Raw genomic sequence first — 19448 nt, forward strand, 5'->3', positions numbered from 1 at the left:
TATAAGGCTTTACATGGCTTGGCACCTCAATACCTGTCTGAACTATTATCGCCCTACTCCCCACCTCGCAACCTCCGCTCTTCAAATTCTGCCCTCCTAACTGTCCCCCAAGCCCGTCTACATTGTATGGGCGACAGGGCCTTTTCCTGTTATGCCCCCAAGCTCTGGAACTCTCTCCCCAAGGATATCAGAGAGTCACCTTCTCTAAACTCCTTCAAATCCAGACTCAAAACCACATTCATTAGAAAAGCCTTTACTTAACTGTTCCATTCTTCACCCCTCTGCTCTTCTTAATACCACCATCCACGGTCTCCTCTATTGTTATTGTTGTATTGTTGTAATTATAATTGTGTCCTATCTTGTGAAATCTTCTTATTTATTGTTGTATTCTTCTTATTTATTGTTATTGTCATCCTGTAAAGCGCTTTGAGAAGCCACCTTTGAAGGCACTATATAAAATAAAGTTTATTATTATTATTATTATAAATCACAATTTTAAATGACTTTTTTACTGTGTTTACTCTCCTGCTTTGCGATCAGAAAGGAAATGTCTACATTTTCTTACGCACCAACTTCAATTCTTCAAAGATGTGATCTATTGACACGCCACACACAGGAAAAAGACTTTGGAAGACACAGGAAGGAAACTTTGAATAGCAAAGCGTACTTGACATAATATTTTTAAGTAAAATTTTGGATGCTTGATATCTGTGTTATTACTTGTAATACAAATAAAAATCAGTATTGTTTGTGCTTGTGTATCTGTAGTTTTCACGTAGCACATGTGTGTTGTCTTATATACAAAGCCGATTACGCCTGGAGAGAGTCTGACTACGTCGGGCTGTGCTGCTGGGTTCGTGTCAGATTCAATCAGATTCAATCAATCGCTTTAAAGAATCCTGCCACTCGGGGCAAAATGTCTGGGAACCTTCAAGCCCGGCCTATGTTGCCTGGAGGGAACCATTTCCATGTTGCGCCCGTCCGTCCTGCCGGGCTCTGAAGAAATTTTCCAAGTCCTGTGAAATCGAGTACTTAAAACACCACAGCAGGCGCCGTGGGTTTGTTTGGAAGAGTGGAAAGTCCACGCAGAGTACCCGACTTGCTACTCGGGGAATATCTCCTGTTTTTTAATGTCTTTTTTGCTGAAAGATATTGAATGATCCCAGGCGTGAGCGAGAGTCGCCCTCTGCCAGCGATGCAGTCCGCGCAGCACAGCACCAGGACGGCCAGGTATTGTTGGGACCCTTTCATTCCTTTGAGCTTCGCCTCGAAAGGGAAGAAAGTTTTCGGAAAAGTGCGCTTTAAGCCTCGAGAAGCGCAGCCGGGTCGGTCCAGGGTCCGGCTCTGGGACAGACCCGTCCGCCCGGGAGCTGAACTCTCGCTCCATGAAATTCGTGTTCAGACCGCTTCTTTAAGGTTAATGAGGTGCGGGTCCGGCTCTCAGAAGGAGGAAAAAGTTACGTTCTTGTACTTATACAGCGCTTTCCTGGATACTCTGCTCAAGGCCTTCCAGGTCAGGAGGATCCCCTCCACACCAGCGGTGTGTACCCCCACCTGGATGATGCTCCAGTCCGCTCCCCTCACCCCAGCTCTCAGTGGGGAGGAGAGCAGAGTGATGGAGCCAGTTCAGAGAGGGGGGTTATTAGGAGGCCACGAGGGGTAAAGGCCACAGAGAGTCAGGACCTCGGTTTTACGTCTCATCTGATGGGTGGGGTCATTTTCACTGTCTAGTGTCACTGTACTGGAGCATTAGGACCCATATGGACCGCAGGGTGAGCGCCCCCTGCTGCCCCCACTAACACCTCTTCCAGCAGCAGCCTCAGTCTTTCCCAGGAGTCTCCCCTCCTGCTGGCCAGCGCCGAGACGGCCTGGAGACTGACCGCCGGTGTCCTCTGTCCCGCAGCCCCCAGGAGCTGGCCCTGGAGATCAAGGCCTTCATCAGCGGGGTGGACCAGGCGCAGGGGCGCAAGCTGAGCGTGCGCGACCACGCCAAGTGCGCCATCCTGCTGCTGCGCAGCGTGCCGGCCTGCCGCGGCGCCGTGCTGGACCACCTGCGCGGCGTCTTCGACGAGTACGTGGCCTGCTACCTGCAGGAGCGCGAGGGCGAGCGCGAGGGGCGCGGGGCAGCCGCGGGCCTGGAGGACGTGCTGCAGGAGATCCACGGCGTGCTGTCCGACTTCATCCGCCTCAACCCCAAGGCCTGGGCGCCGCTGGTGTCGGCCTGGGCCATCGAGCTCATGGGCCAGCTGAGCAGCAAGTACGCGGGCCGGCACGGCGTGCCGCCCTCCGCCAGCCTGAACGAGCTGCTGCAGCTCTGGATGTCCTGCGCCGCCACGCGCTCGCTCATGGAGTGCTACAGCCAGTGCCTGGCCGCCATGATCGGCTCCTGCCCCGACGCCTGCGTCGCCGCCCTGCTGGACACCTCCGTGCAGCACTCGCCCCACTTCGACTGGGTGGTGGCCCACATCGGCTCCTCCTTCCCCAGCACCATCATCAGCCGCGTGCTGGCCTGCGGGCTGCAGGACTTCTGCGCCCACGCCCCCCCCGCCGCCGCCGCCGCCGCCGACCCCGCGCCCGAGAAGCCGGGCCGCGTGCCCAAGATCGGCTCCGTGGTGGGCATCCTGGGCCACCTGGCCTCGCGCCACGCCGACTCCATCAAGCAGGAGCTGCTGCGCATGTTCCACGCCAGCCTGGCCGCGCCCCGCGAGCCCCAGCAGCGCGCCGCCGTGCCCTTCCTGCTGCAGCTGGCTGCGCTGTCGCCCGCGCTGCTGGGCGCCGTGTCGGCCGAGCTGGTGGACTCGCTGCGCCCCCCCGTGCTCAACCAGCTGCACGTGCTGCTGGCCGGCTTGCCGCGCGACGAGCTGGACAACATGGCCAGCCTGGTGGTGCACCTGGTGTGCCAGAGCGCGGCCGGCGCGCAGCGCGTGCTGCTCTTCCTGGTGGGCACCGCCATGCCGGCCTCCGTCATCATGGCCGCGCCGGGCCCGGCGGTGCAGGACGGCGTGCGCGAGGCCTGCGACCGCGTGGTGCAGCTGCTGCTGCTGCACCTGCAGAAGCTGGTGTACAGCCGCGCGGCGGACGACGAGCTGGCCGCCGCCGCCCCGCCGCCCCGCGCCGTGCCCTTCCTGGACGGGCTGCGCGGCCACGTGCGCGAGCTGTGCGCCGACGCGCTGCGGCTGGAGCGCAAGCGCCACCTGTGGCTGCACCAGCTGCTCTGCCTGCTGTCCGTGTACAGCGGCCCCGGCTGCGCCGCCGAGGCGCTGTGCCACCTGCTGGCGCTGGCGCGCGGCCCCGAGGAGCTGGCGCTGGCCGCCCAGCTGCACGCGCCGCTGGCCGCCTCCATGCCCGGCCTGCTGCCGGCCGCCGTGGCGCGCTGCGCGGCGCAGGTGCACACGCAGGGCCTGGCCGCCGCCGAGCTGGCGCAGCTGCTGCACAACCTGGCGGCCGTGCTGCGCGGCCAGGAGGAGGAGCCGGGGCGGGCGGGCATGGCGGCGCAGCTGGGCGCGGCCGTGGCGCAGCACCTGCCCGACTTCGGGCCCCTGCTGCTGCACGAGGACGCGGCCGTGTCGCTGGCCGCCGCCTGCCTGCTGGCCGCCTGCGCGCTGCCCCGCGCGCTGCGGCCCGCCCACCTGCTGGGCGCGGCGCGGGCCGCCGTGGCGCACTTCTTCCTGGCGCTGCGGCGGCGCGGGCGGGGCCGCGGGGGGGCCGCGGGCGAGGAGGCGGCCCGCTGCTCGGTGCGCCTGCTGGCCCGCCTGGCCGCCCACTCGCCGCTGGCGCTCAAGGCCGTGCTGCAGCAGCTGGTGGAGGGGGCGCTGCACCGCGGCAACGCCCCGCTCTTCGGGGGGCCAGAGGGCGGCCCCCCGGCCCCGCCGGACGCCCTGCGCGCCTCCCTGCTGGACACCAACTGCACCTTCGGCACCGCGGCCCACTTCTCGGGCGGCGTGTGGTCGGTGTTCCACGCCGGCGTGGTGGGCGGGGGGCTGAGGCCGGCCCCCGCGCCGGCGCCGCCCGACCCGGAGCAGGCCCGGCGCAACCTGGACACGCTGCTGGGCCTGGCGGCGCGGTGCTGCGGCGGCGGGCGCTACCAGCAGGCCGAGCCGGGCCAGGAGCCGCCGCCCGTCAACCCGGAGGCGGCCAAGGTGGTGGCCGTGGCGCTGGTGGAGGCCGTGTGCCCCGACGTGGCCAACAGCGAGCTGGCCTGGCCGCCCGAGGAGCACGCCCGCGGCACGGTGGAGCGGGACATCCAGATCCGGCGCGGGTTCGAGGCGCACCCCCTGCTCTTCCCGCTGCTGCGGCTGGTGGCGGCCGGCCGGCCGGCGCTGTGCTACTGCTCCGTGCTGCTGCGCGGCCTGCTGGCCACCCTGCTGGCCCACTGGGAGGCCTCGCGCCACGCGGCCGCCGGCGACTCCCCCTGGCACCTGCACGCCTCCTGCCAGCTGGTGGCCTGCATGGCCGAGGGCCAGCTGCTGCCCCCCGTGCTGGGCAACATGCACGAGATCTTCCCCCACCTGGCGCCCTTCGAGGTGCGCCTCCTGCTGGCCAGCGTGTGGGACTACGTGCGGGGCAACAGCCCCCTGCCCCAGAAGTTCTCCTTCAGCGCCGAGAAGGGGCTCTTCTACCGCGACTTCTCGCGGGACGGCGACCTGACCCGCTACCTCGCGCCCCTCTACAGCGTCCTGCACAAGAAGGTGGACCAGCTGGGGCACCTGTGCTGGCGCTTCCAGCAGCCCTGAGCGTGGGGGGGGACCGGGGGGTCCCGGGGGGCCCCCTCACTGACTCTGGACACGCGGGACCTGGACTTGAGCTCCGCTGCGCTGTTCCGTCGCTGTGCTGTTTTCTTACACTGGGGATCAGTAAAAGAGGGAGAGTTTGTCCACTCAGTGGGTCTGTGTGTCTTTATTCAGGGGCAGTTTGTCCACTCAGTGGGTCTGTGTGTCTTTATTCGGGGCAGTTTGTCCACTCAGTGGGTCTGTGTGTCTTTATTCAGGGGCAGTTTGTCCACTCAGTGGGTCTGTGTGTCTTTATTCGGGGCAGTTTGTCCACTCAGTGGGTCTGTGTCTTTATTCGGGGCAGTTTGTCCACTCAGTGGGTCTGTGTGTCTTTATTCGGGGCAGTTTGTCCACTCAGTGGGTCTGTGTGTCTTTATTCAGGGGCAGTTTGTCCGCTCAGTGGGTCTGTGTGTCTTTATTGTGTAACAGACTTATAAAATAAACAAGACAGTCTTTTCACTCACAGACACCTGTGGATGTCGGTCCTATTCCCTGCACCTCAAACAGTTCTTCACTGAGGTGTCCAGGGGGGCTAAACTGGACTGCTGTGCACTTGGAATCTATAAATCAACAACCTACATAGTGAAGTTTTAACGCAGCGAAACTAAAAAACGAGCTAGAATTTCGACACTTCCTCGGTACGCTTCCGGCCCGTCCTACACCGCCGCCCTGCGCCCTGAGGCAGCAGTTCAGCCGGAGATTTTTTTTTAAAGAATTTTTTATTAAACTTGTAAATAATTTACAAATACAAATACAATCAGAGGATCAAATTAGGTATAAGAGAACAAACACAAACAGAAAAATAAACAATTAACCGCCAGAGGTTAATCAAGAATGATTAATAAATTGACTATAAATAAATGCACTTTTTCCAAATTTTCTACTAAACAGTACAATAAAATGTCAAAATCCTTCAATCTAAAAAACACCTAGTTCAGCCGGAGATCCGTCTTGAGCACAAACACCTGGACGCGTCGCCACCTATCGCGTCCCGCCGTGCGCTGCCCCGCCCACCCCTCGGCCGCGCTCATGCATATTCATGAGCCGGGGCGGCGAGCCGGCCAATCCGGGGAGGCTGACGTGTCCTCGCGAGGAGCCGGGATGCGGAAGAGGAGGCGAGCGGGGCGGGGGGTAGACGGGAGAGCAAAGGTCAGCGCTGAGTCAAGATGGCGGCTCTCTCGGAGAGGTACGGTGCAGTGGCGTCCTCTTTTCAATGGGATTGGCGGCGCCGGCGGCTCGTTTTGCTACCTCCTGCGCTGGATTAGACGAGGCGGCGCCGGCTGCTGGGGGTCTGCTTGCCCGCGGAGTGGGCAGGGATGCGGGCGGTGATGCTCTCTGTCCTCCGGGGTCCCCGGGTTCCCCGAGTCGGCGCGGCCGGGTGGAGGGGCTGCCGGGCGCCGAGCGCTGGGCGTCGGGTCTGGGGGGACGGGTAGATCAGGGGTTAGTTTCTGCGTTTAAAACGTTGCGTTGGTCTCCGGCAGGCTGGGAATCGCGGCGGCGGCCCGGCCCGGCCCGCCCGGCCGGTGTTATGCGACGCCCGCTGTGCCGGGGGGAGAGGGTCGGTGTCTGTGCCCTGCTGTCAGCGAGGGGGCAGGTCGGGGTGCGCTGGGGGTTGCGCCCGGTTGCATCACGCAGCCCGGGGTCCCGGCGGGCTTCCCGGCTCTGAAAATAAGCGCACAGCGCCCGTCTCCCGGTGACACGCAGGGCCGATCCCCCAGCTGCGCTGTGCTTTAATCCCAGATTAAAATACAGAGCCGTCTCCTCTCTGTGTTTCTGCATTCGCAGTCTGTCTCTCTCTCCGTGTGGCTCTGGGACTGTGTGGTCAGTCGCCTCTGTGGCTCTGGGACCGTGTGGTCAGCCCCTGTCTCTCCCTGTGTTGCAGGATGCTGCGTCTCTGTCTGGCAGGACTGACTCTCTCAGCCCTCTGCCTCCAGCAGGTACAGGCTGTGGATCGCAGTAACTTCAAGACCTGCGAGCAGAGCTCCTTCTGCAAGTGAGTGTGAGCTCGTCCCTTCTCCTGCCTCTGCTGAGATCCTCACACCAGTCTGAGCTGGTCAGCAGAAAGAGCCCTGGTGTCGTCTCTGTGACCACCCAGTGAGGTTCTCTGGTGTGTGTGTGTGCACGCACCTGCTCTCACACTGTCCTTCTGTCCCAGGCGCCAACGGGCCGTCCAGCCTGGCCAGTCCCCCTACAGAGCCCTGCTGGACACCCTGCAGCTCAGCGATTCCAGACTCTCCCTGCAGCTGCTCAACGAGCACAACAAGGTGAGGAGCAGGTCACCCGAGCCAGGTGGGAGAGCTGGTCAGTGTCGGGGGGCAGAGGTCACTGAGGAGGAACTGACCAGCGAGGCAGGTGACCAGGTCAGTGTTGTGGACGGAGGTCGCCGCGGTTGACCCCTGCTGTGTCTCCCAGGTGAAGCTGCTGCTGGAGCTGTACGGGCTGCAGGGCAACATGACCCGGATCAAGATCAACGAGCTGAAGCCACTGAGACCCCGGTTCGAGGTTCCTGATGTTCTGATCCGCGACCCACCTGCTTATCCGTGAGTATAGACCCGCACACAGCAGTCTGATCCGCTCCAGGTGTGACAGTGCTGTCAGACTCCCAGTGTGCAGCAGTCTGATCCGCTCCAGGTGTGACAGTGCTGTCAGTCAGACTCCCAGTGTGCAGCAGTCTGATCCGCTCCAGGTGTGACAGTGCTGTCAGACTCCCAGTGCGCAGCAGTCTGATCCGCTCCAGGTGTGACAGTGCTGTCAGACTCCCAGTGTGCAGCAGTCTGATCCGCTCCAGGTGTGACAGTGCTGTCAGACTCCCAGTGCGCAGCAGTCTGATCCGCTCCAGGTGTGACAGTGCTGTCAGACTCCCAGTGCGCAGCAGTCTGATCCGCTCCAGGTGTGACAGTGCTGTCAGACTCCCAGTGTGCAGCAGTCTGATCCGCTCCAGGTGTGACAGTGCTGTCAGTCAGACTCCCAGTGCGCAGCAGTCTGATCTGCTCCAGGTGTGACAGTGCTGTCAGACTCCCAGTGTGCAGCAGTCTGATCCGCTCCAGGTGTGACAGTGCTGTCAGTCAGACTCCCAGTGTGCAGCAGTCTGATCCGCTCCAGGTGTGACAGTGCTGTCAGACTCCCAGTGCGCAGCAGTCTGATCCGCTCCAGGTGTGACAGTGTGTCAGTGTTTGGGCCCAGGCCTGTGGCTGGTGGCTCTAGCCGGGTCTCTCCCTGTCGCCCCGCAGGCTGACCGTCGTGTCCCGCGATGACCACGGCCTGGTGCTGTCCCTGGGCGGGCCGGACCAGCGGCTCATCCTGAGCGCTCACCCCTTCCGGCTGGACATCATGGAGGGTCCCGAGCTGCTGCTGAGCGTCAACTCGCGCGGCCTGCTGGTGTTCGAGCACCTGCGCCAGCGCAAGGACACGTGAGTGCGGCGGGGGCCTGGGGGCGCGGCGGGGGCGGAGCGGACTCTACTGCAGTGAGGGGGGCAGTAGGGGGCGACGGTGAGGGGTGTAGTAGGGCCTACGGGACACTAGGGGGCGACGGTGAGGGGGGCAGGAGGGCCCACAGGACACGAGGGGGCAGCAGTGAGGGAGGCGTTGGGGGTCCACAGGACACGAGGGGGTGACGGTGAGGGGGGCATTGGGGGTCCACAGGACACGAGGGGGCGACGGTGAGGGGGGCGTTGGGGGTCCACAGGACACGAGGGGGCGACGGTGAGGGGGGCGTTGGGGGTCCACAGGACACGAGGGGGCGATGGTGAGGGGGGTGTTGGGGGCCCACAGGACACGAGGGGGCGAGAGAGCTGTCCTGTTGCCCTAGCGACAGGCTGTGCGCTTGCTGTGATTGGTCCACCGCGCCCTGGCCTTAATGCTCCCGCTGCGCTCCGGGGCGCCCTCGTGCTCAATGAGCGGGCCGCGGTCGGGGGTGGGGTTCCCCGACGCCTCTGCTCTCTCCGAGGCGCCCCGGCTGAAATCTCACGTTGTTTCTCTCTGTTTCTCTCCTGTCTGTGTGCGTCTGCGGCGCCCCAGTCTCTCGCATAAGATCAGTAGCACAGTGGGTGGCTTGTGGGATAGCCTCAGGAGTGCGTTCTCTAGGTAATGCCCTGGGAGGCCCTCTCCGCTCGGGGGTGCGTGTGCGTGTTTGCGTGTGTGCGTGTGCGTGTGCGCTGCCGGTCAGTGCTCAGAGTCCAGCCTGAGCCATCGCATGACCTGTGTGTGCGGGGGGGGTGGTGGGGCGCAGGCGGGACCCCGGTTTGGATCCTAGCAGACGCTCAGAAGGCATCGGATCTTCTCGTCCCTTCCTGCATGTGGGACCCGCCAGCACCTCTGACCCAGGACAGCGAGAGGGTGGGGGGTGGTATCTGTTCTGCTTGGCTGCCCTGCTCTCCCTCCTGCGAAGCCTCTCGCCATGGAAACCGCCTCCTTCCCTCCTCTGTGACCCCCCCCCCCCCACCTGCATGGGTTTGCTCTGCCGGGGCTCGGTTCTGTACCCAGGCGCCGGTACCGAGGGGCGAAGAGGTGCAGGTCACCCGCCTGCACTGTAGGGGGCGCCCTGTGTGTTCATAGCGCTCGTTCACACCCCTCCCCCCCCCAGATCGTAGTGTCCGCGCCGGCTGGAGTCCTACCCATATCCCCTGGTCCCCACAGGGTAACCACAGCGCCGCCCAGAGGCCAGGGCAGCTCCTCCCGTGCCCGGGTGGCAAGTGTGTGTGGCGCCCCCTGCTGGCGCGAGTGTGCCTGGCTGTGCTCTTGTAGTCGTCCGCCGCTGCCCTGGCGCTGCTCTGAGCCCCTCTGCCCGCCCGCCCCTGGCACAGGTGTCGCTGCCTGGAAGCGGAGTCTCTTAGTGCCTGACTGGGCCTGACCCATGTGGAGCACTGTGCAACAGCGCCGCCCCTGTGGCTGAGCCCGGGATGGCCGGGGTGCTCTCAGCTCTTCCTGCAACAGCGCCGCCCCTGTGGCTGAGCCCGGGATGGCTGGGGTGCTCTCAGCTCTTCCTGCAACAGCGCCGCCCCTGTGGCTGAGCCTGGGATGGCCAGGGTGCTCTCAGCTCTTCCTGCAACAGCGCCGCCCCTGTGGCTGAGCCCGGGAGGGCGCCTCGGATCCTGCTGCTCCGCTGGGGAGAGCCTCCTGTGTGGGGGGGCCCTCCGGCGGACACGAGGCGGATGGGCCTGCCTGGGGGCCCAGCTGGGGTTTGGGGTGTGGGAGGTGTGGGGGGAGGGGGTGTCGTCAGATGCCAGGAGAAATGGGGGCTCCCTCCCGGGCTGTGTGGGGACCCGATCCCCGCGGGCCCGTCTCTCAGCTCTCCTCCGTCTCGTTGCTGCAGTGACGCGAGGAAGGAGGAGGAAGAGGAGGGAGCGGAGAGCCAGGACGCCGGAGCGCAGCCGGCGGGAGAGAAGGCAAGTGTCCCACGATGCACTGGAGTCGTTGTCTAACAAGGGCGGAAACAAAAGCCATGTGTTTTACGTTCTGCTTTTACTTTGGTCGTGAATTTCTGGTTGACTTTCGGGCGAGTTTAATTTCTGAGGGGTACAGAAGAGCCCGATCAGGGGGCGAGGAGTGACAGAAACGTGACCGGGCTCCTGTGAGCCCGATTGGTCCGGATCCTGCTGGGTCCTGGGATTGGGCGTCCCGGGTTCCGGTGCCCTGGGGCTCCTCGGCCAGTGACGCCCCGATATCGCTCTGCCCCCCGCAGGCTGCGGACGGAGAGGCAGAGACGAAGCAGCAGCAGCAGGAGGAGGACCAGCAGGGAATGTGGGAGGAGACCTTCAAGACCCACAGCGACGCCAAGCCCCACGGTAGGCAGACCGCCCTTCCTGCGCTCCCACGGGGCCGCCGACCCCTGACCCCTGACCTCTGACCCCTGACCCCTCCGCCTTCCCGCCCGCAGGCCCGTCCTCCATCAGCCTGGACTTCTCCCTGCCCGGCGTGGAGCACGTGTACGGCATCCCGGAGCACGGGGACTCGCTCAGGCTGAAGAACACGGAGTGAGTGAGCCCGCCGGCCCCCCGCCCCCTCCGCCCCCTCCGCCCGGGGCTCGGGGCTCGGGGCTCACCCCGCTGCTCTCTCTCTCTGTCCCTGTGCCAGCGGGGGGGACCCCTACCGCCTCTACAACCTGGACGTGTTCCAGTACGAGCTGCACAACCCCATGGCGCTGTACGGCTCCGTGCCGGTGCTGCTGGCCCACAGCGCCCGCCGTACGCTCGGCCTGTTCTGGCTCAACGCCGCCGAGACCTGGGTGGACATCGGCTCCAACACCGCCGGCAAGGTGGGGGGTGTGAGTGCGGGGGCGCATGCGTGCATGTGCATGGGGGGGAGCGGGAGTGTGTGTGTTGTGGGTGAGGGGGTGTGGGGAGTGTGTGTTGTGGGTGAGGGGGTGTGGGGAGTGTGTGTTGTGGGTGAGGGGGTGTGGGGAGTGTGTGTTGTGGGTGAGGGGGTGTGGGGAGTGTGTGCGTGTGTGTTGTGGGTGAGGGGGTGTGGGGAGTGTGTGCGTGTGTGTTGTGGGTGAGGGGGTGTGGGGAGTGTGTGCGTGTGTGTTGTGGGTGAGGGGGTGTGGGGAGTGTGTGCGTGTGTGTTGTGGGTGAGGGGGTGTGGGGAGTGTGTGCGTGTGTGTTGTGGGTGAGGGGGTGTGTGGGGAGTGTGCGTATCGTGGGTGTGGGGGGGGAATGGGTGTGTCATGGGTGAGGGGGTGTGGCGATGGGGGTGTGGGTGTGTTGTGGGTGGGGGGGTGTGTGTGTGGGTGTGTCGTGGGTGGGGGGGTGTGTGCGTGTGTTGTGGGTGAGGCGGTGTGGGGAGTGTGTGTTGGTGTGTCATGGGTGAGGGGGTGTTTGTTGTGGGTGGGGGGGGAGTGTGTGTGCGTGTGTCGTGGGTGTGTGTGCGTGTGTCGTGGGTGAGGGGGTGTGTGTTGGTGTGTGTTAGTGTGTCGTGGGTGGGGGGGTGTTTGTCGTGGGTGAGGGTGTGTGTTGGTGTGTTAGTGTGGGGGGGGAGGGGCTCGGGACCCCTCTCACTCACCGTCCCCCTGCAGACGGTGTTTGGGAAGATGCTGGACTACGTGCAGGGCGCCAGCGAGACGCCCCAGACCGAGGTGCGCTGGATCTCGGAGAGCGGCATCATCGACGCCTTCGTCATGCTGGGGCCCCGGCCCGCCGACGTCTTCGCCCAGTACGCCTCGCTCACAGGTAGGGGCGCCGCGCTGGGGCTCCTGCCCTGAGACTGGGTTTCTAATAATGGTCACCATCGTCACCCTCGCGATTCTGTAGCGCTTCTCTGGACCCTCCACTCAGAGCTCTTTCCAGATAATGGGGACCCCTCCACCCCCAGCAGTGTGTACCCCCACCTGGATGATGCTCCAGTCCGCTCCCCACACCAGCTCTCAGGGGGGAGGAGAGCAGAGTGATGGAGCCTGTTCAGAGAGGGGGGGTCATTAGGAGGCCATGAGGGGTAGAGACCAGGGGGGAATTTGGCCAGGACACTGGGACACCCCAGGATTTTTAATGACCACAGACAGTCAGGACCTCGGTTTTTACATCCCATCCGAAGGACGGCGCCTTTTTACAGTCCGGTGTCGGAGACCGTTTGGTGTAACTCTTCCCGAAACTCGGAGACTCGCGGGTCCAGACAGGGTTCGAGCAGGCGTGGGGTAAGAGCTGCTCAGCTGTGAGATGGGACCGATCCTGGCAGCGGGGGGGGGGGGGGGGCGCTCGTACCCCTGCGTCCGTGCAGCAGGCTCACGAGCGGCGTGTCTCCCCTCCTGCCCCCCCAGGCACGCAGGCCCTGCCCCCCCTCTTCGCCCTGGCCTACCACCAGTGCCGCTGGAACTACAACGACCAGGAGGACGTGGCCGCGGTGGACGCCGGCTTCGACGAGCACGACATCCCCTACGACTTCATCTGGCTGGACATCGAGCACACGGACGGCAAGCGCTACTTCACCTGGGACCCCAACAAGTTCCCCGCGCCCAAGGACATGCTGCAGGCCCTGCAGGCCAAGAAACGCAAGGTGTCCCAGGACGTCCCGGGGCGCTCTCCCCCTGTCTGCCCCGCCCTCCGTACTGACCCCGCCCATTCAGGCAAACGTGCCACACCCCTTTCCCCGCCCCATCTGCGTGCCACGCCCCCTCAGTCTTGTCCTGTGTCGGAAGCCTCTGCTTTGCTGTCTCTGTCCTGTCTGGGTCCAGTTCCTCCAGTACAATTGATCTCCTCTCTCTCTCCCCCCCCCTTCTCCCCTCGCTCCCTGTCCCCCCCAGATGGTAGCGATAGTGGACCCCCACATCAAGGTGGACAGCGGCTACAAGATCCACAATGAGATCCGCTCCAAGGGCTTCTACACCAAGAACAAGGACGGCGGGGACTACGAGGGCTGGTGCTGGCCAGGTGGGTCCGCCGGGCCGGGCCGGGCCGGGCGGGTCCGCCGGGGAGGAGAGGAGCTCGCTTGGCTCCGATACTGGGGTTCTCCGTGGTGGAGAGTAATGAGGGGGGGTCTCTAGTCCGTGTCCCGGAACACCCCGATTGATATCTGGGGTCAGGCTGGAGCCGCCTGGTTCTCTAGACTGGGGGGCTGCTCGTCCGTCGCTGGTCGGGGACCCTGCGGGGTTTGGGGGTGTTAAATCCCGACCGCGGCGCCCCGTTCCCCCCCACCCCTCTGCTCTTCACACCCCCTCTCCCTCCCCACAGGCAATGCGGGATACCCCGACTTCACCAACCCCGAGATGCGCTCCTGGTGGGCCAACATGTTTGCCTACGACCAGTACGAGGTGAGAACGGCCCCCCTGCTCTTCCCGGGGGGGTAGGGGTGACCCCGAGGGGGCAGTTTTAAAGGGGGCTCGAAGGTCGGGCAGCTGCAGAGGCTGTGTAGTTCATTAACCCTTAATGAGCAGCTCAGGGAGGTTAGTGCCTCCTTTCAGGGGCTGGAGGTTAGAGGTCAGAGGTCAGCGTTTGTAACGGACCTGCCCCCCCAGGGTTCGATGGAGAACCTGTACACCTGGAACGACATGAACGAGCCGTCGGTGTTCAACGGGCCGGAGGTCACCATGCACAAGGACGCGCTGCACGGCACCTGGGAGCACCGCGACCTGCACAACCTCTACGGCCTCTACGTGGTGAGGGCTGCCTCTGCCCTGCTCCTGTGTCTTTCCCGGCTCTGCCCTGCTCCTGTCTCCTGCTCCTGTGTCTCTCCCGGCTCTGCCCTGCTCCTGTCTCCTGCTCCTGTGTCTCTCCCGGCTCTGCCCTGCTCCTGTCTCCTGCTCCTGTGTCTCTCCCGGCTCTGCCCTGCTCCTGTCTCCTGCTCCTGTGTCTCTCCCGGCTCTGCCCTGCTCCTGTGTCTCTCCCGGCTCTGCCCTGCTCCTGTCTCTCTGCCCTGCTCCTGTCTTCTGCTCCTGTGTCTCTCCCGGCTCTGCCTCTTGCTCCTGTGTCTCTCCCGGCTCTGCCCTGCTCCTGTCACCCTGCCCTGCTCCTGTGTCTCTCCCGGCTCTGCCCTGCTCCTCTCTCCTGCTCCTGTGTCGCTCCTGTGTCTCCCTGCCCTGCTCCTCTCTCCTGCTCCTGTCTCTCCTGTCTCCTGCTCTCTTCCCCGTACCTGTTCCCCTGTGCCAGGAGCCTGTCATGAACACACACACACAAACGCACTCGCTGCTCCGGGTGACGACTCTCCTCTCTCCCCGCCTCCTCAGCAAATGGCCACGGCGGAGGGACAGATCCGGAGGTCGGGGGGCGTGGAGCGCCCCTTCGTCCTGACGCGCGCCTTCTTCGCAGGCTCGCAGCGCCTGGGTGAGTCTCGCGGGGGTCCGGGAGGGAGCGTGGGGCGGGGCGGGGCCGGGTCGCCCCCGAGCTAACCCCTCTCTCCCTGTGGGCCCGCGCAGGCGCGGTGTGGACCGGGGACAACGCTGCCGAGTGGGACCACCTCAAGATATCCATCCCCATGTGCCTCAGCCTGGGCCTCGTCGGCATCTCCTTCTGCGGAGGTGAGCAGCGCGTCGGCCGGACACCAGCACCTGTACCCCTCTGGACTGTAGGGGTATGAGGTGACCTTGACTGGACCAGTACCCCTCTGGACTGTAGGGGTACAGGGTGACCTTGACTGGACCAGTACCCCTCTGGACTGTAGGGGTACAGGGTGTCCCGGACTGGACTGTAGGGGTACAGGGTGACCCAGGCTGGACTGGTGATCTCTGGACTGTAGGGGTACGGGGTGACCTTGACTGGACCAGTACCCCTCTGGACTGTAGGGGTACGGGGTGACCTTGACTGGACCAGTACCCCTCTGGACTGTAGGGGTACAGGGTGACCCAGGCTGGACTGGTGATCTCTGGACTGTAGGGGTACAGGGTGTCCCGGACTGGACTGGTGATCTCTGGACTGTAGGGGTACAGGGTGACCCAGGCTGGACCGGTGATCTCTGGACTGCAGGGGTGCAGTGTGACCCAGACTGGACTGTAGGGGTACAGGGTGACCCAGACTGGACCGGTGATCTCTGGACTGCAGGGGTGCAGTGTGACCCAGACTGGACTGTAGGGGTACAGTGTGACCCAGACTGGACTGTAGGGGTACGGGGTGACCTTGACTGGACCAGTACCCCTCTGGACTGTAGGGGTACAGGGTGACCCAGGCTGGACCGGTGTGTCTCTCTCCACAGCGGATGTGGGCGGCTTCTTCAAGGCTCCCAGCTCGGAGCTGCTGGTCAGGTGGTACCAGACCGGGGCGTACCAGCCCTTCTTTCGGGCCCACGCCCACCTGGACACGCCCCGCCGCGAGCCCTGGCTGTTCGGGGACGAGAACATGCGCCTGATCCGCGAGGCCGTGCGGCAGAGATACACCCTGCTGCCCTACTGGTACACCCTGTTCTACAGCGCCTACCGCACTGGGCAGCCCGCCATGAGGTTAGTGTGTCCCCGATTCTCCCTCTGGGCCAGTCTGTGGGCAGTGTGGTGGGCAGTGTGTCCTTTGGGGTTGGTCAGCGGGCGGTGTGGTGGGCAGTGTGCCCCCCTGGGCCAGTCTGTGGGCAGTGTGTCCTTTGGGGTTGGTCAGCGGGCAGTGTGGTGGGCAGTGTGTCCCTCTGGGCCAGTCTGTGGGCAGTGTGGTGGGCAGTGTGCCCCCCTGGGCCAGTCTGTGGGCAGTGTGTCCTTTGGGGTTAGTCAGTGGGCAGTGTGGTGGGCAGTGTGCCCCTCTGGGCCAGTCTGTGGGCAGTGTGTCCTTTGTGGTTAGTCAGCGGGCAGTGTGGTGGGCAGTGTGCCCCTGTGGACTTCTCAGGGGCAGTGTGGTGGGCAGTGTGTCCTTTGGGGCTGGTCAGCAGGCAGTGTGGTGGGCAGTGTGTCCCTGTGGGCCAGTCTGTGGGCCAGTCTGTGGGCAGTGTGTCCCTGTGGGCAGTGTGGTGGGCAGTGTGTCCTTTGGGGTTGGTCAGCGGGCAGTGTGGTGGGCAGTGTGTCCCTGGCTCACCCTGCCTGTCGGTTACAGGCCGCTGTGGGTGGAGTATCCGGATGACGTCGCCACCTTTGCCATGGATGACCAGTTCCTGCTGGGTGAGTAGTGGGGGACGGGGTATGAGTGGAGACCTCTGGGTGGAGCTCAGGTGTGAACGTCTCGTCTCTGCTGCTGCTGACAGGGCGGGATCTGCTGGTCCACCCCGTCACCGACGAGGGCGCCCGGGGAGTGACCGCCTACCTGCCGGGCAAGGGACAGGTGAGTGTGGCCTGCAGGCCCCGCCCCTCTGCAGAGAGAACGCCCGCCCCTGTGTGTGACGCGTCTCTCTCTCTCCCCGTCTCCCCCAGGTCTGGTACGATGTCCACACCTTCCAGAAGCACAGCGGTGGTCAGCACCTCTACATCCCCGTCACCCTGAGCTCGGTAAGTCCCGACCCGACCGGACCCGACCCGGTTCCTCTCCTGACCTTGGCGCGAGTGTCCCGGGAGGCTCCGGCAGAGTCCTAACATCCTGTCCCCGACTGCAGATCCCGGTGTTCCAGAGGGGCGGCTCCATCGTCCCCAGGAAGAACAGGGTGCGGAGGTCATCGTCCTGCATGACCAGTGACCCCTACACTCTCTACGTCGCCCTCAGCCCTGAGGTACCCTTGGGGGGGCGGGGTAGGGTTCTCTCTCTCAAGGCTGGGGGGGGTGTCGCTCCGGTCTTTCGCCTCTTCACTGGTGTGGGGGTGTGTGGGGTCCCCTGCGGGGGGTGTCAGGTGTGTGGGGGCGGGCCACAGTGCCCTGACCGGTCCTCTCGCTGTCCGGCAGGGGGAGGCGGAGGGAGAGCTGTTTGTGGACGACGAGCACACCTTCCGGTTCGAGAGCGAGCACCAGTTCATCCACCGGCGCTTCGTCTTCGCCCGCGGCACCCTGAGCTCCCAGTACGTGTCCCTCGTCTTCACAGCCCCCCTCTTTCTCTCTTCACCCTGCTGCCCTGAGCGCCGGGCACTCACTCCCCCCTCTCTCTCTCCGCAGAAACGCTGACCCCAGCGGTCACTTCTCCTCGGACTCCTGGGTGGAGAGGGTGGTGATTCTGGGGGCCAGCCGCCCCAGCGTTGCTCTGCTGCTGATCCCAGGTCAGTGTGACCCCTGCTTCAGGGGTCAGTGTGTCTCGGGGGCTCCAGTGTGACCCCCCCTCTCCTCCGGGGGTCGGTGTGTCTCGGGGGGTCAGTGTGACCCCCTCTCCGGGGGGTCATGGCTGTGGACTGCTGCATGCTGATCCCCTCCTCTCCCCCCAGACGGCAGCCAGTCCCCCCTGGAGTTCGATTTCGAGGAGAGGGCCTCGGTGCTCACCCTGCGCAAGCCGGCCGTCAACGTGGCTGCAGACTGGACCATCCTGCTCCGGTAATACCGGGCCGGATCCGGGGGGGCGAGAGACTGGACCAGCCCGAGGGACGCTTCATCGCAGGCCCGGACCTCTGGCCCCCCAGCCTGCAGGGGCGTGGGGAGCGAGGGGGTGTGTGGGGTCACGGGTGGGGTCACTGGGTTAATTGAGAGCTGTGGGGTCACTGACTGGGCGAAGGTGTCCCCCTCGCTCCCCCCTCCCCCCCGGCAGTGCGCCCCTGCCCTCGGGACCAGACGCCAGAACCACACGGACGAATCGACGTTGAGTTGTTCGGGTTTTTTGTTGTTCGTTTTTTTTATATAAATGATTGAGAAACGAAGAGATCATCATGGTTGAATTTCTTAATTTCAAGATGATTTAAGATAACTGTGAAACACACACACACACACACACACGCCTCACCTCCCTGTCCCTGTGCAATGTTGGCACTGACTGGACTGGAGTGTGAAGGCTCATGGGAGGTCATGTCAGAGGGTGGGAAGGTCACCTGTAGGTCACGGGGCTCGGTGGGCTGGCGTCTGACTCTGGGCCACCAGACTGGGGGCAGGGCAGGGGGCAGACTGGCCTCTGGGTGCAGGGGAAGGGGCTGACTGGGACAGTGGAACTGGAAGTGGGCGAGGCCCCTGGGTTATCGGGTTTCCTGTTTCTCGGGAGCTGCTGTCTGTGGGCGCTCTCCCTCTCCCGGACCCCCAGCCCTCCAGCCCTGCTGTTCTCCCATGTCTCCGCCTGGTTGGCTGGGCAGCGACGCCCTGGGAGCTCCAGGCTCTCTGACATCTGACAGCTCCGGCCACTGCTGGAGTCTCGACCAGGCGGCCTGGCGCGGCGCCCCCTGCAGGGCTGCGTTCCACCTGCGCCTTCACCCACACACACCCCTCCTCCCCCACCCCCCCCCCGACCGGACCTGTCCTGTACTTGATTGAGAAGCTGCACTTGATGTGAGAGTTTACAATTGTGAAAATAAACAGCACTTCTGAGGCCCCGACCGAGAGAGGCTCGAGTTTGTCCCTGTCGATCGGAGAAAGTGAAGGTCAGGGTCTGGAGGTGATGCTGGGGCGCGCGGTTCAGCTCCAGAGCCTGTATGGATCTGTTTCACTGAGAGGTGGCAATAAACCGAACTACATTCCCATCCTGTGTCTGTCTTCATTTCCAAACCACATCCCCACACCGGCTGCTGCTGTCACAGGACACAGCTGGGGGACACACCCCTGGGGTCCAGATTCTTACTGGACACCTGTACAGACACCCCTGGGGTACAGACTCTCACTGGACCCTCTGTACGGACACCCCTGGGGTACAGATTCTTACTGGACACCCTGTACAGACACCCCTGGGGTACAGACTCTTACTGTACACCTGTACCGACACCCCTGGGGTACAGACTCTTACTGCACACCTGTACAGACACCCCTGGGGTACAGACTCTTACTGGACATGCTGTACAGACACCCCTGGGGTACAGACTCTTACTGGACACACTGCACAGACACCCCTGGGGTACAGACTCTTACTGCACACTCTGTACAGACACCCCTGGGGTACAGACTCTTACTGCACACTCTGTACAGACACCCCTGGGGTACAGACTCTTACTGGACACACTGTACAGACACCCCTGGGTCCAGACTGTTAGCAGTGTAATGACAGACGTCTCCACTTCTCAAAGCCTTGATGCTCTAATTCCAGGATAAGCCTGTAAGTGTCTGAAGTGCGTCGGTAATCTCTCCTGGGCTGGAGAGAGCTGGACACTGCCGAGTGGACAGTCCAGCAGGGTGTCTGGGCCTCTCCCCCTCTCCACTCCCCTCTCCCCCTCTCTCTCTCCTCTCTCCTCGTCTAAACTCCTCTCTCTCCCTTTACACTCCTCTCTCCTCCTCTCCTCTCTCTCCCTGTTTACACTCCT

General features: G+C 63.7%; 2 protein-coding genes across 3 annotated transcripts; both read left to right on the forward strand.

Annotated features, from left to right (window-relative positions):
• Positions 1-936: 936 nt before the first annotated feature.
• Positions 937-4880, forward strand: ints5 (integrator complex subunit 5). Its single transcript, XM_069180526.1, has 2 exons — positions 937-1230; positions 1904-4880. The coding sequence occupies exons 1-2, from the start codon at positions 1157-1159 to the stop codon at positions 4731-4733; spliced, it is 2904 nt and encodes a 967-aa protein (XP_069036627.1). The 5' UTR covers positions 937-1156; the 3' UTR covers positions 4734-4880.
• A 975-nt stretch (positions 4881-5855) lies between these two features.
• Positions 5856-18677, forward strand: ganabb (glucosidase II alpha subunit b). Of its 2 annotated transcripts, XM_069180284.1 has the most exons (25): positions 5856-5955; positions 6652-6762; positions 6925-7033; positions 7182-7309; positions 8000-8179; positions 8787-8852; positions 10081-10153; positions 10450-10552; positions 10645-10741; positions 10842-11022; positions 11779-11932; positions 12517-12752; positions 13000-13126; positions 13427-13506; positions 13711-13851; positions 14419-14515; positions 14608-14709; positions 15381-15624; positions 16199-16263; positions 16347-16423; positions 16513-16587; positions 16692-16805; positions 16975-17087; positions 17182-17282; positions 17445-18677. In XM_069180284.1, the coding sequence occupies exons 1-25, from the start codon at positions 5936-5938 to the stop codon at positions 17552-17554; spliced, it is 2904 nt and encodes a 967-aa protein (XP_069036385.1). In that variant the 5' UTR covers positions 5856-5935; the 3' UTR covers positions 17555-18677. The 2 variants fall into 2 exon arrangements, with proteins under 2 accessions (XP_069036385.1, XP_069036386.1); XM_069180285.1 differs by lacking the exon at positions 8787-8852.
• The last annotated feature ends 771 nt before the right edge of the window (positions 18678-19448 follow it).

This window comes from Lepisosteus oculatus, chromosome 18 (assembly GCF_040954835.1).
Source record: "Lepisosteus oculatus isolate fLepOcu1 chromosome 18, fLepOcu1.hap2, whole genome shotgun sequence".
Classification (NCBI taxonomy): domain Eukaryota; kingdom Metazoa; phylum Chordata; class Actinopteri; order Semionotiformes; family Lepisosteidae; genus Lepisosteus; species Lepisosteus oculatus.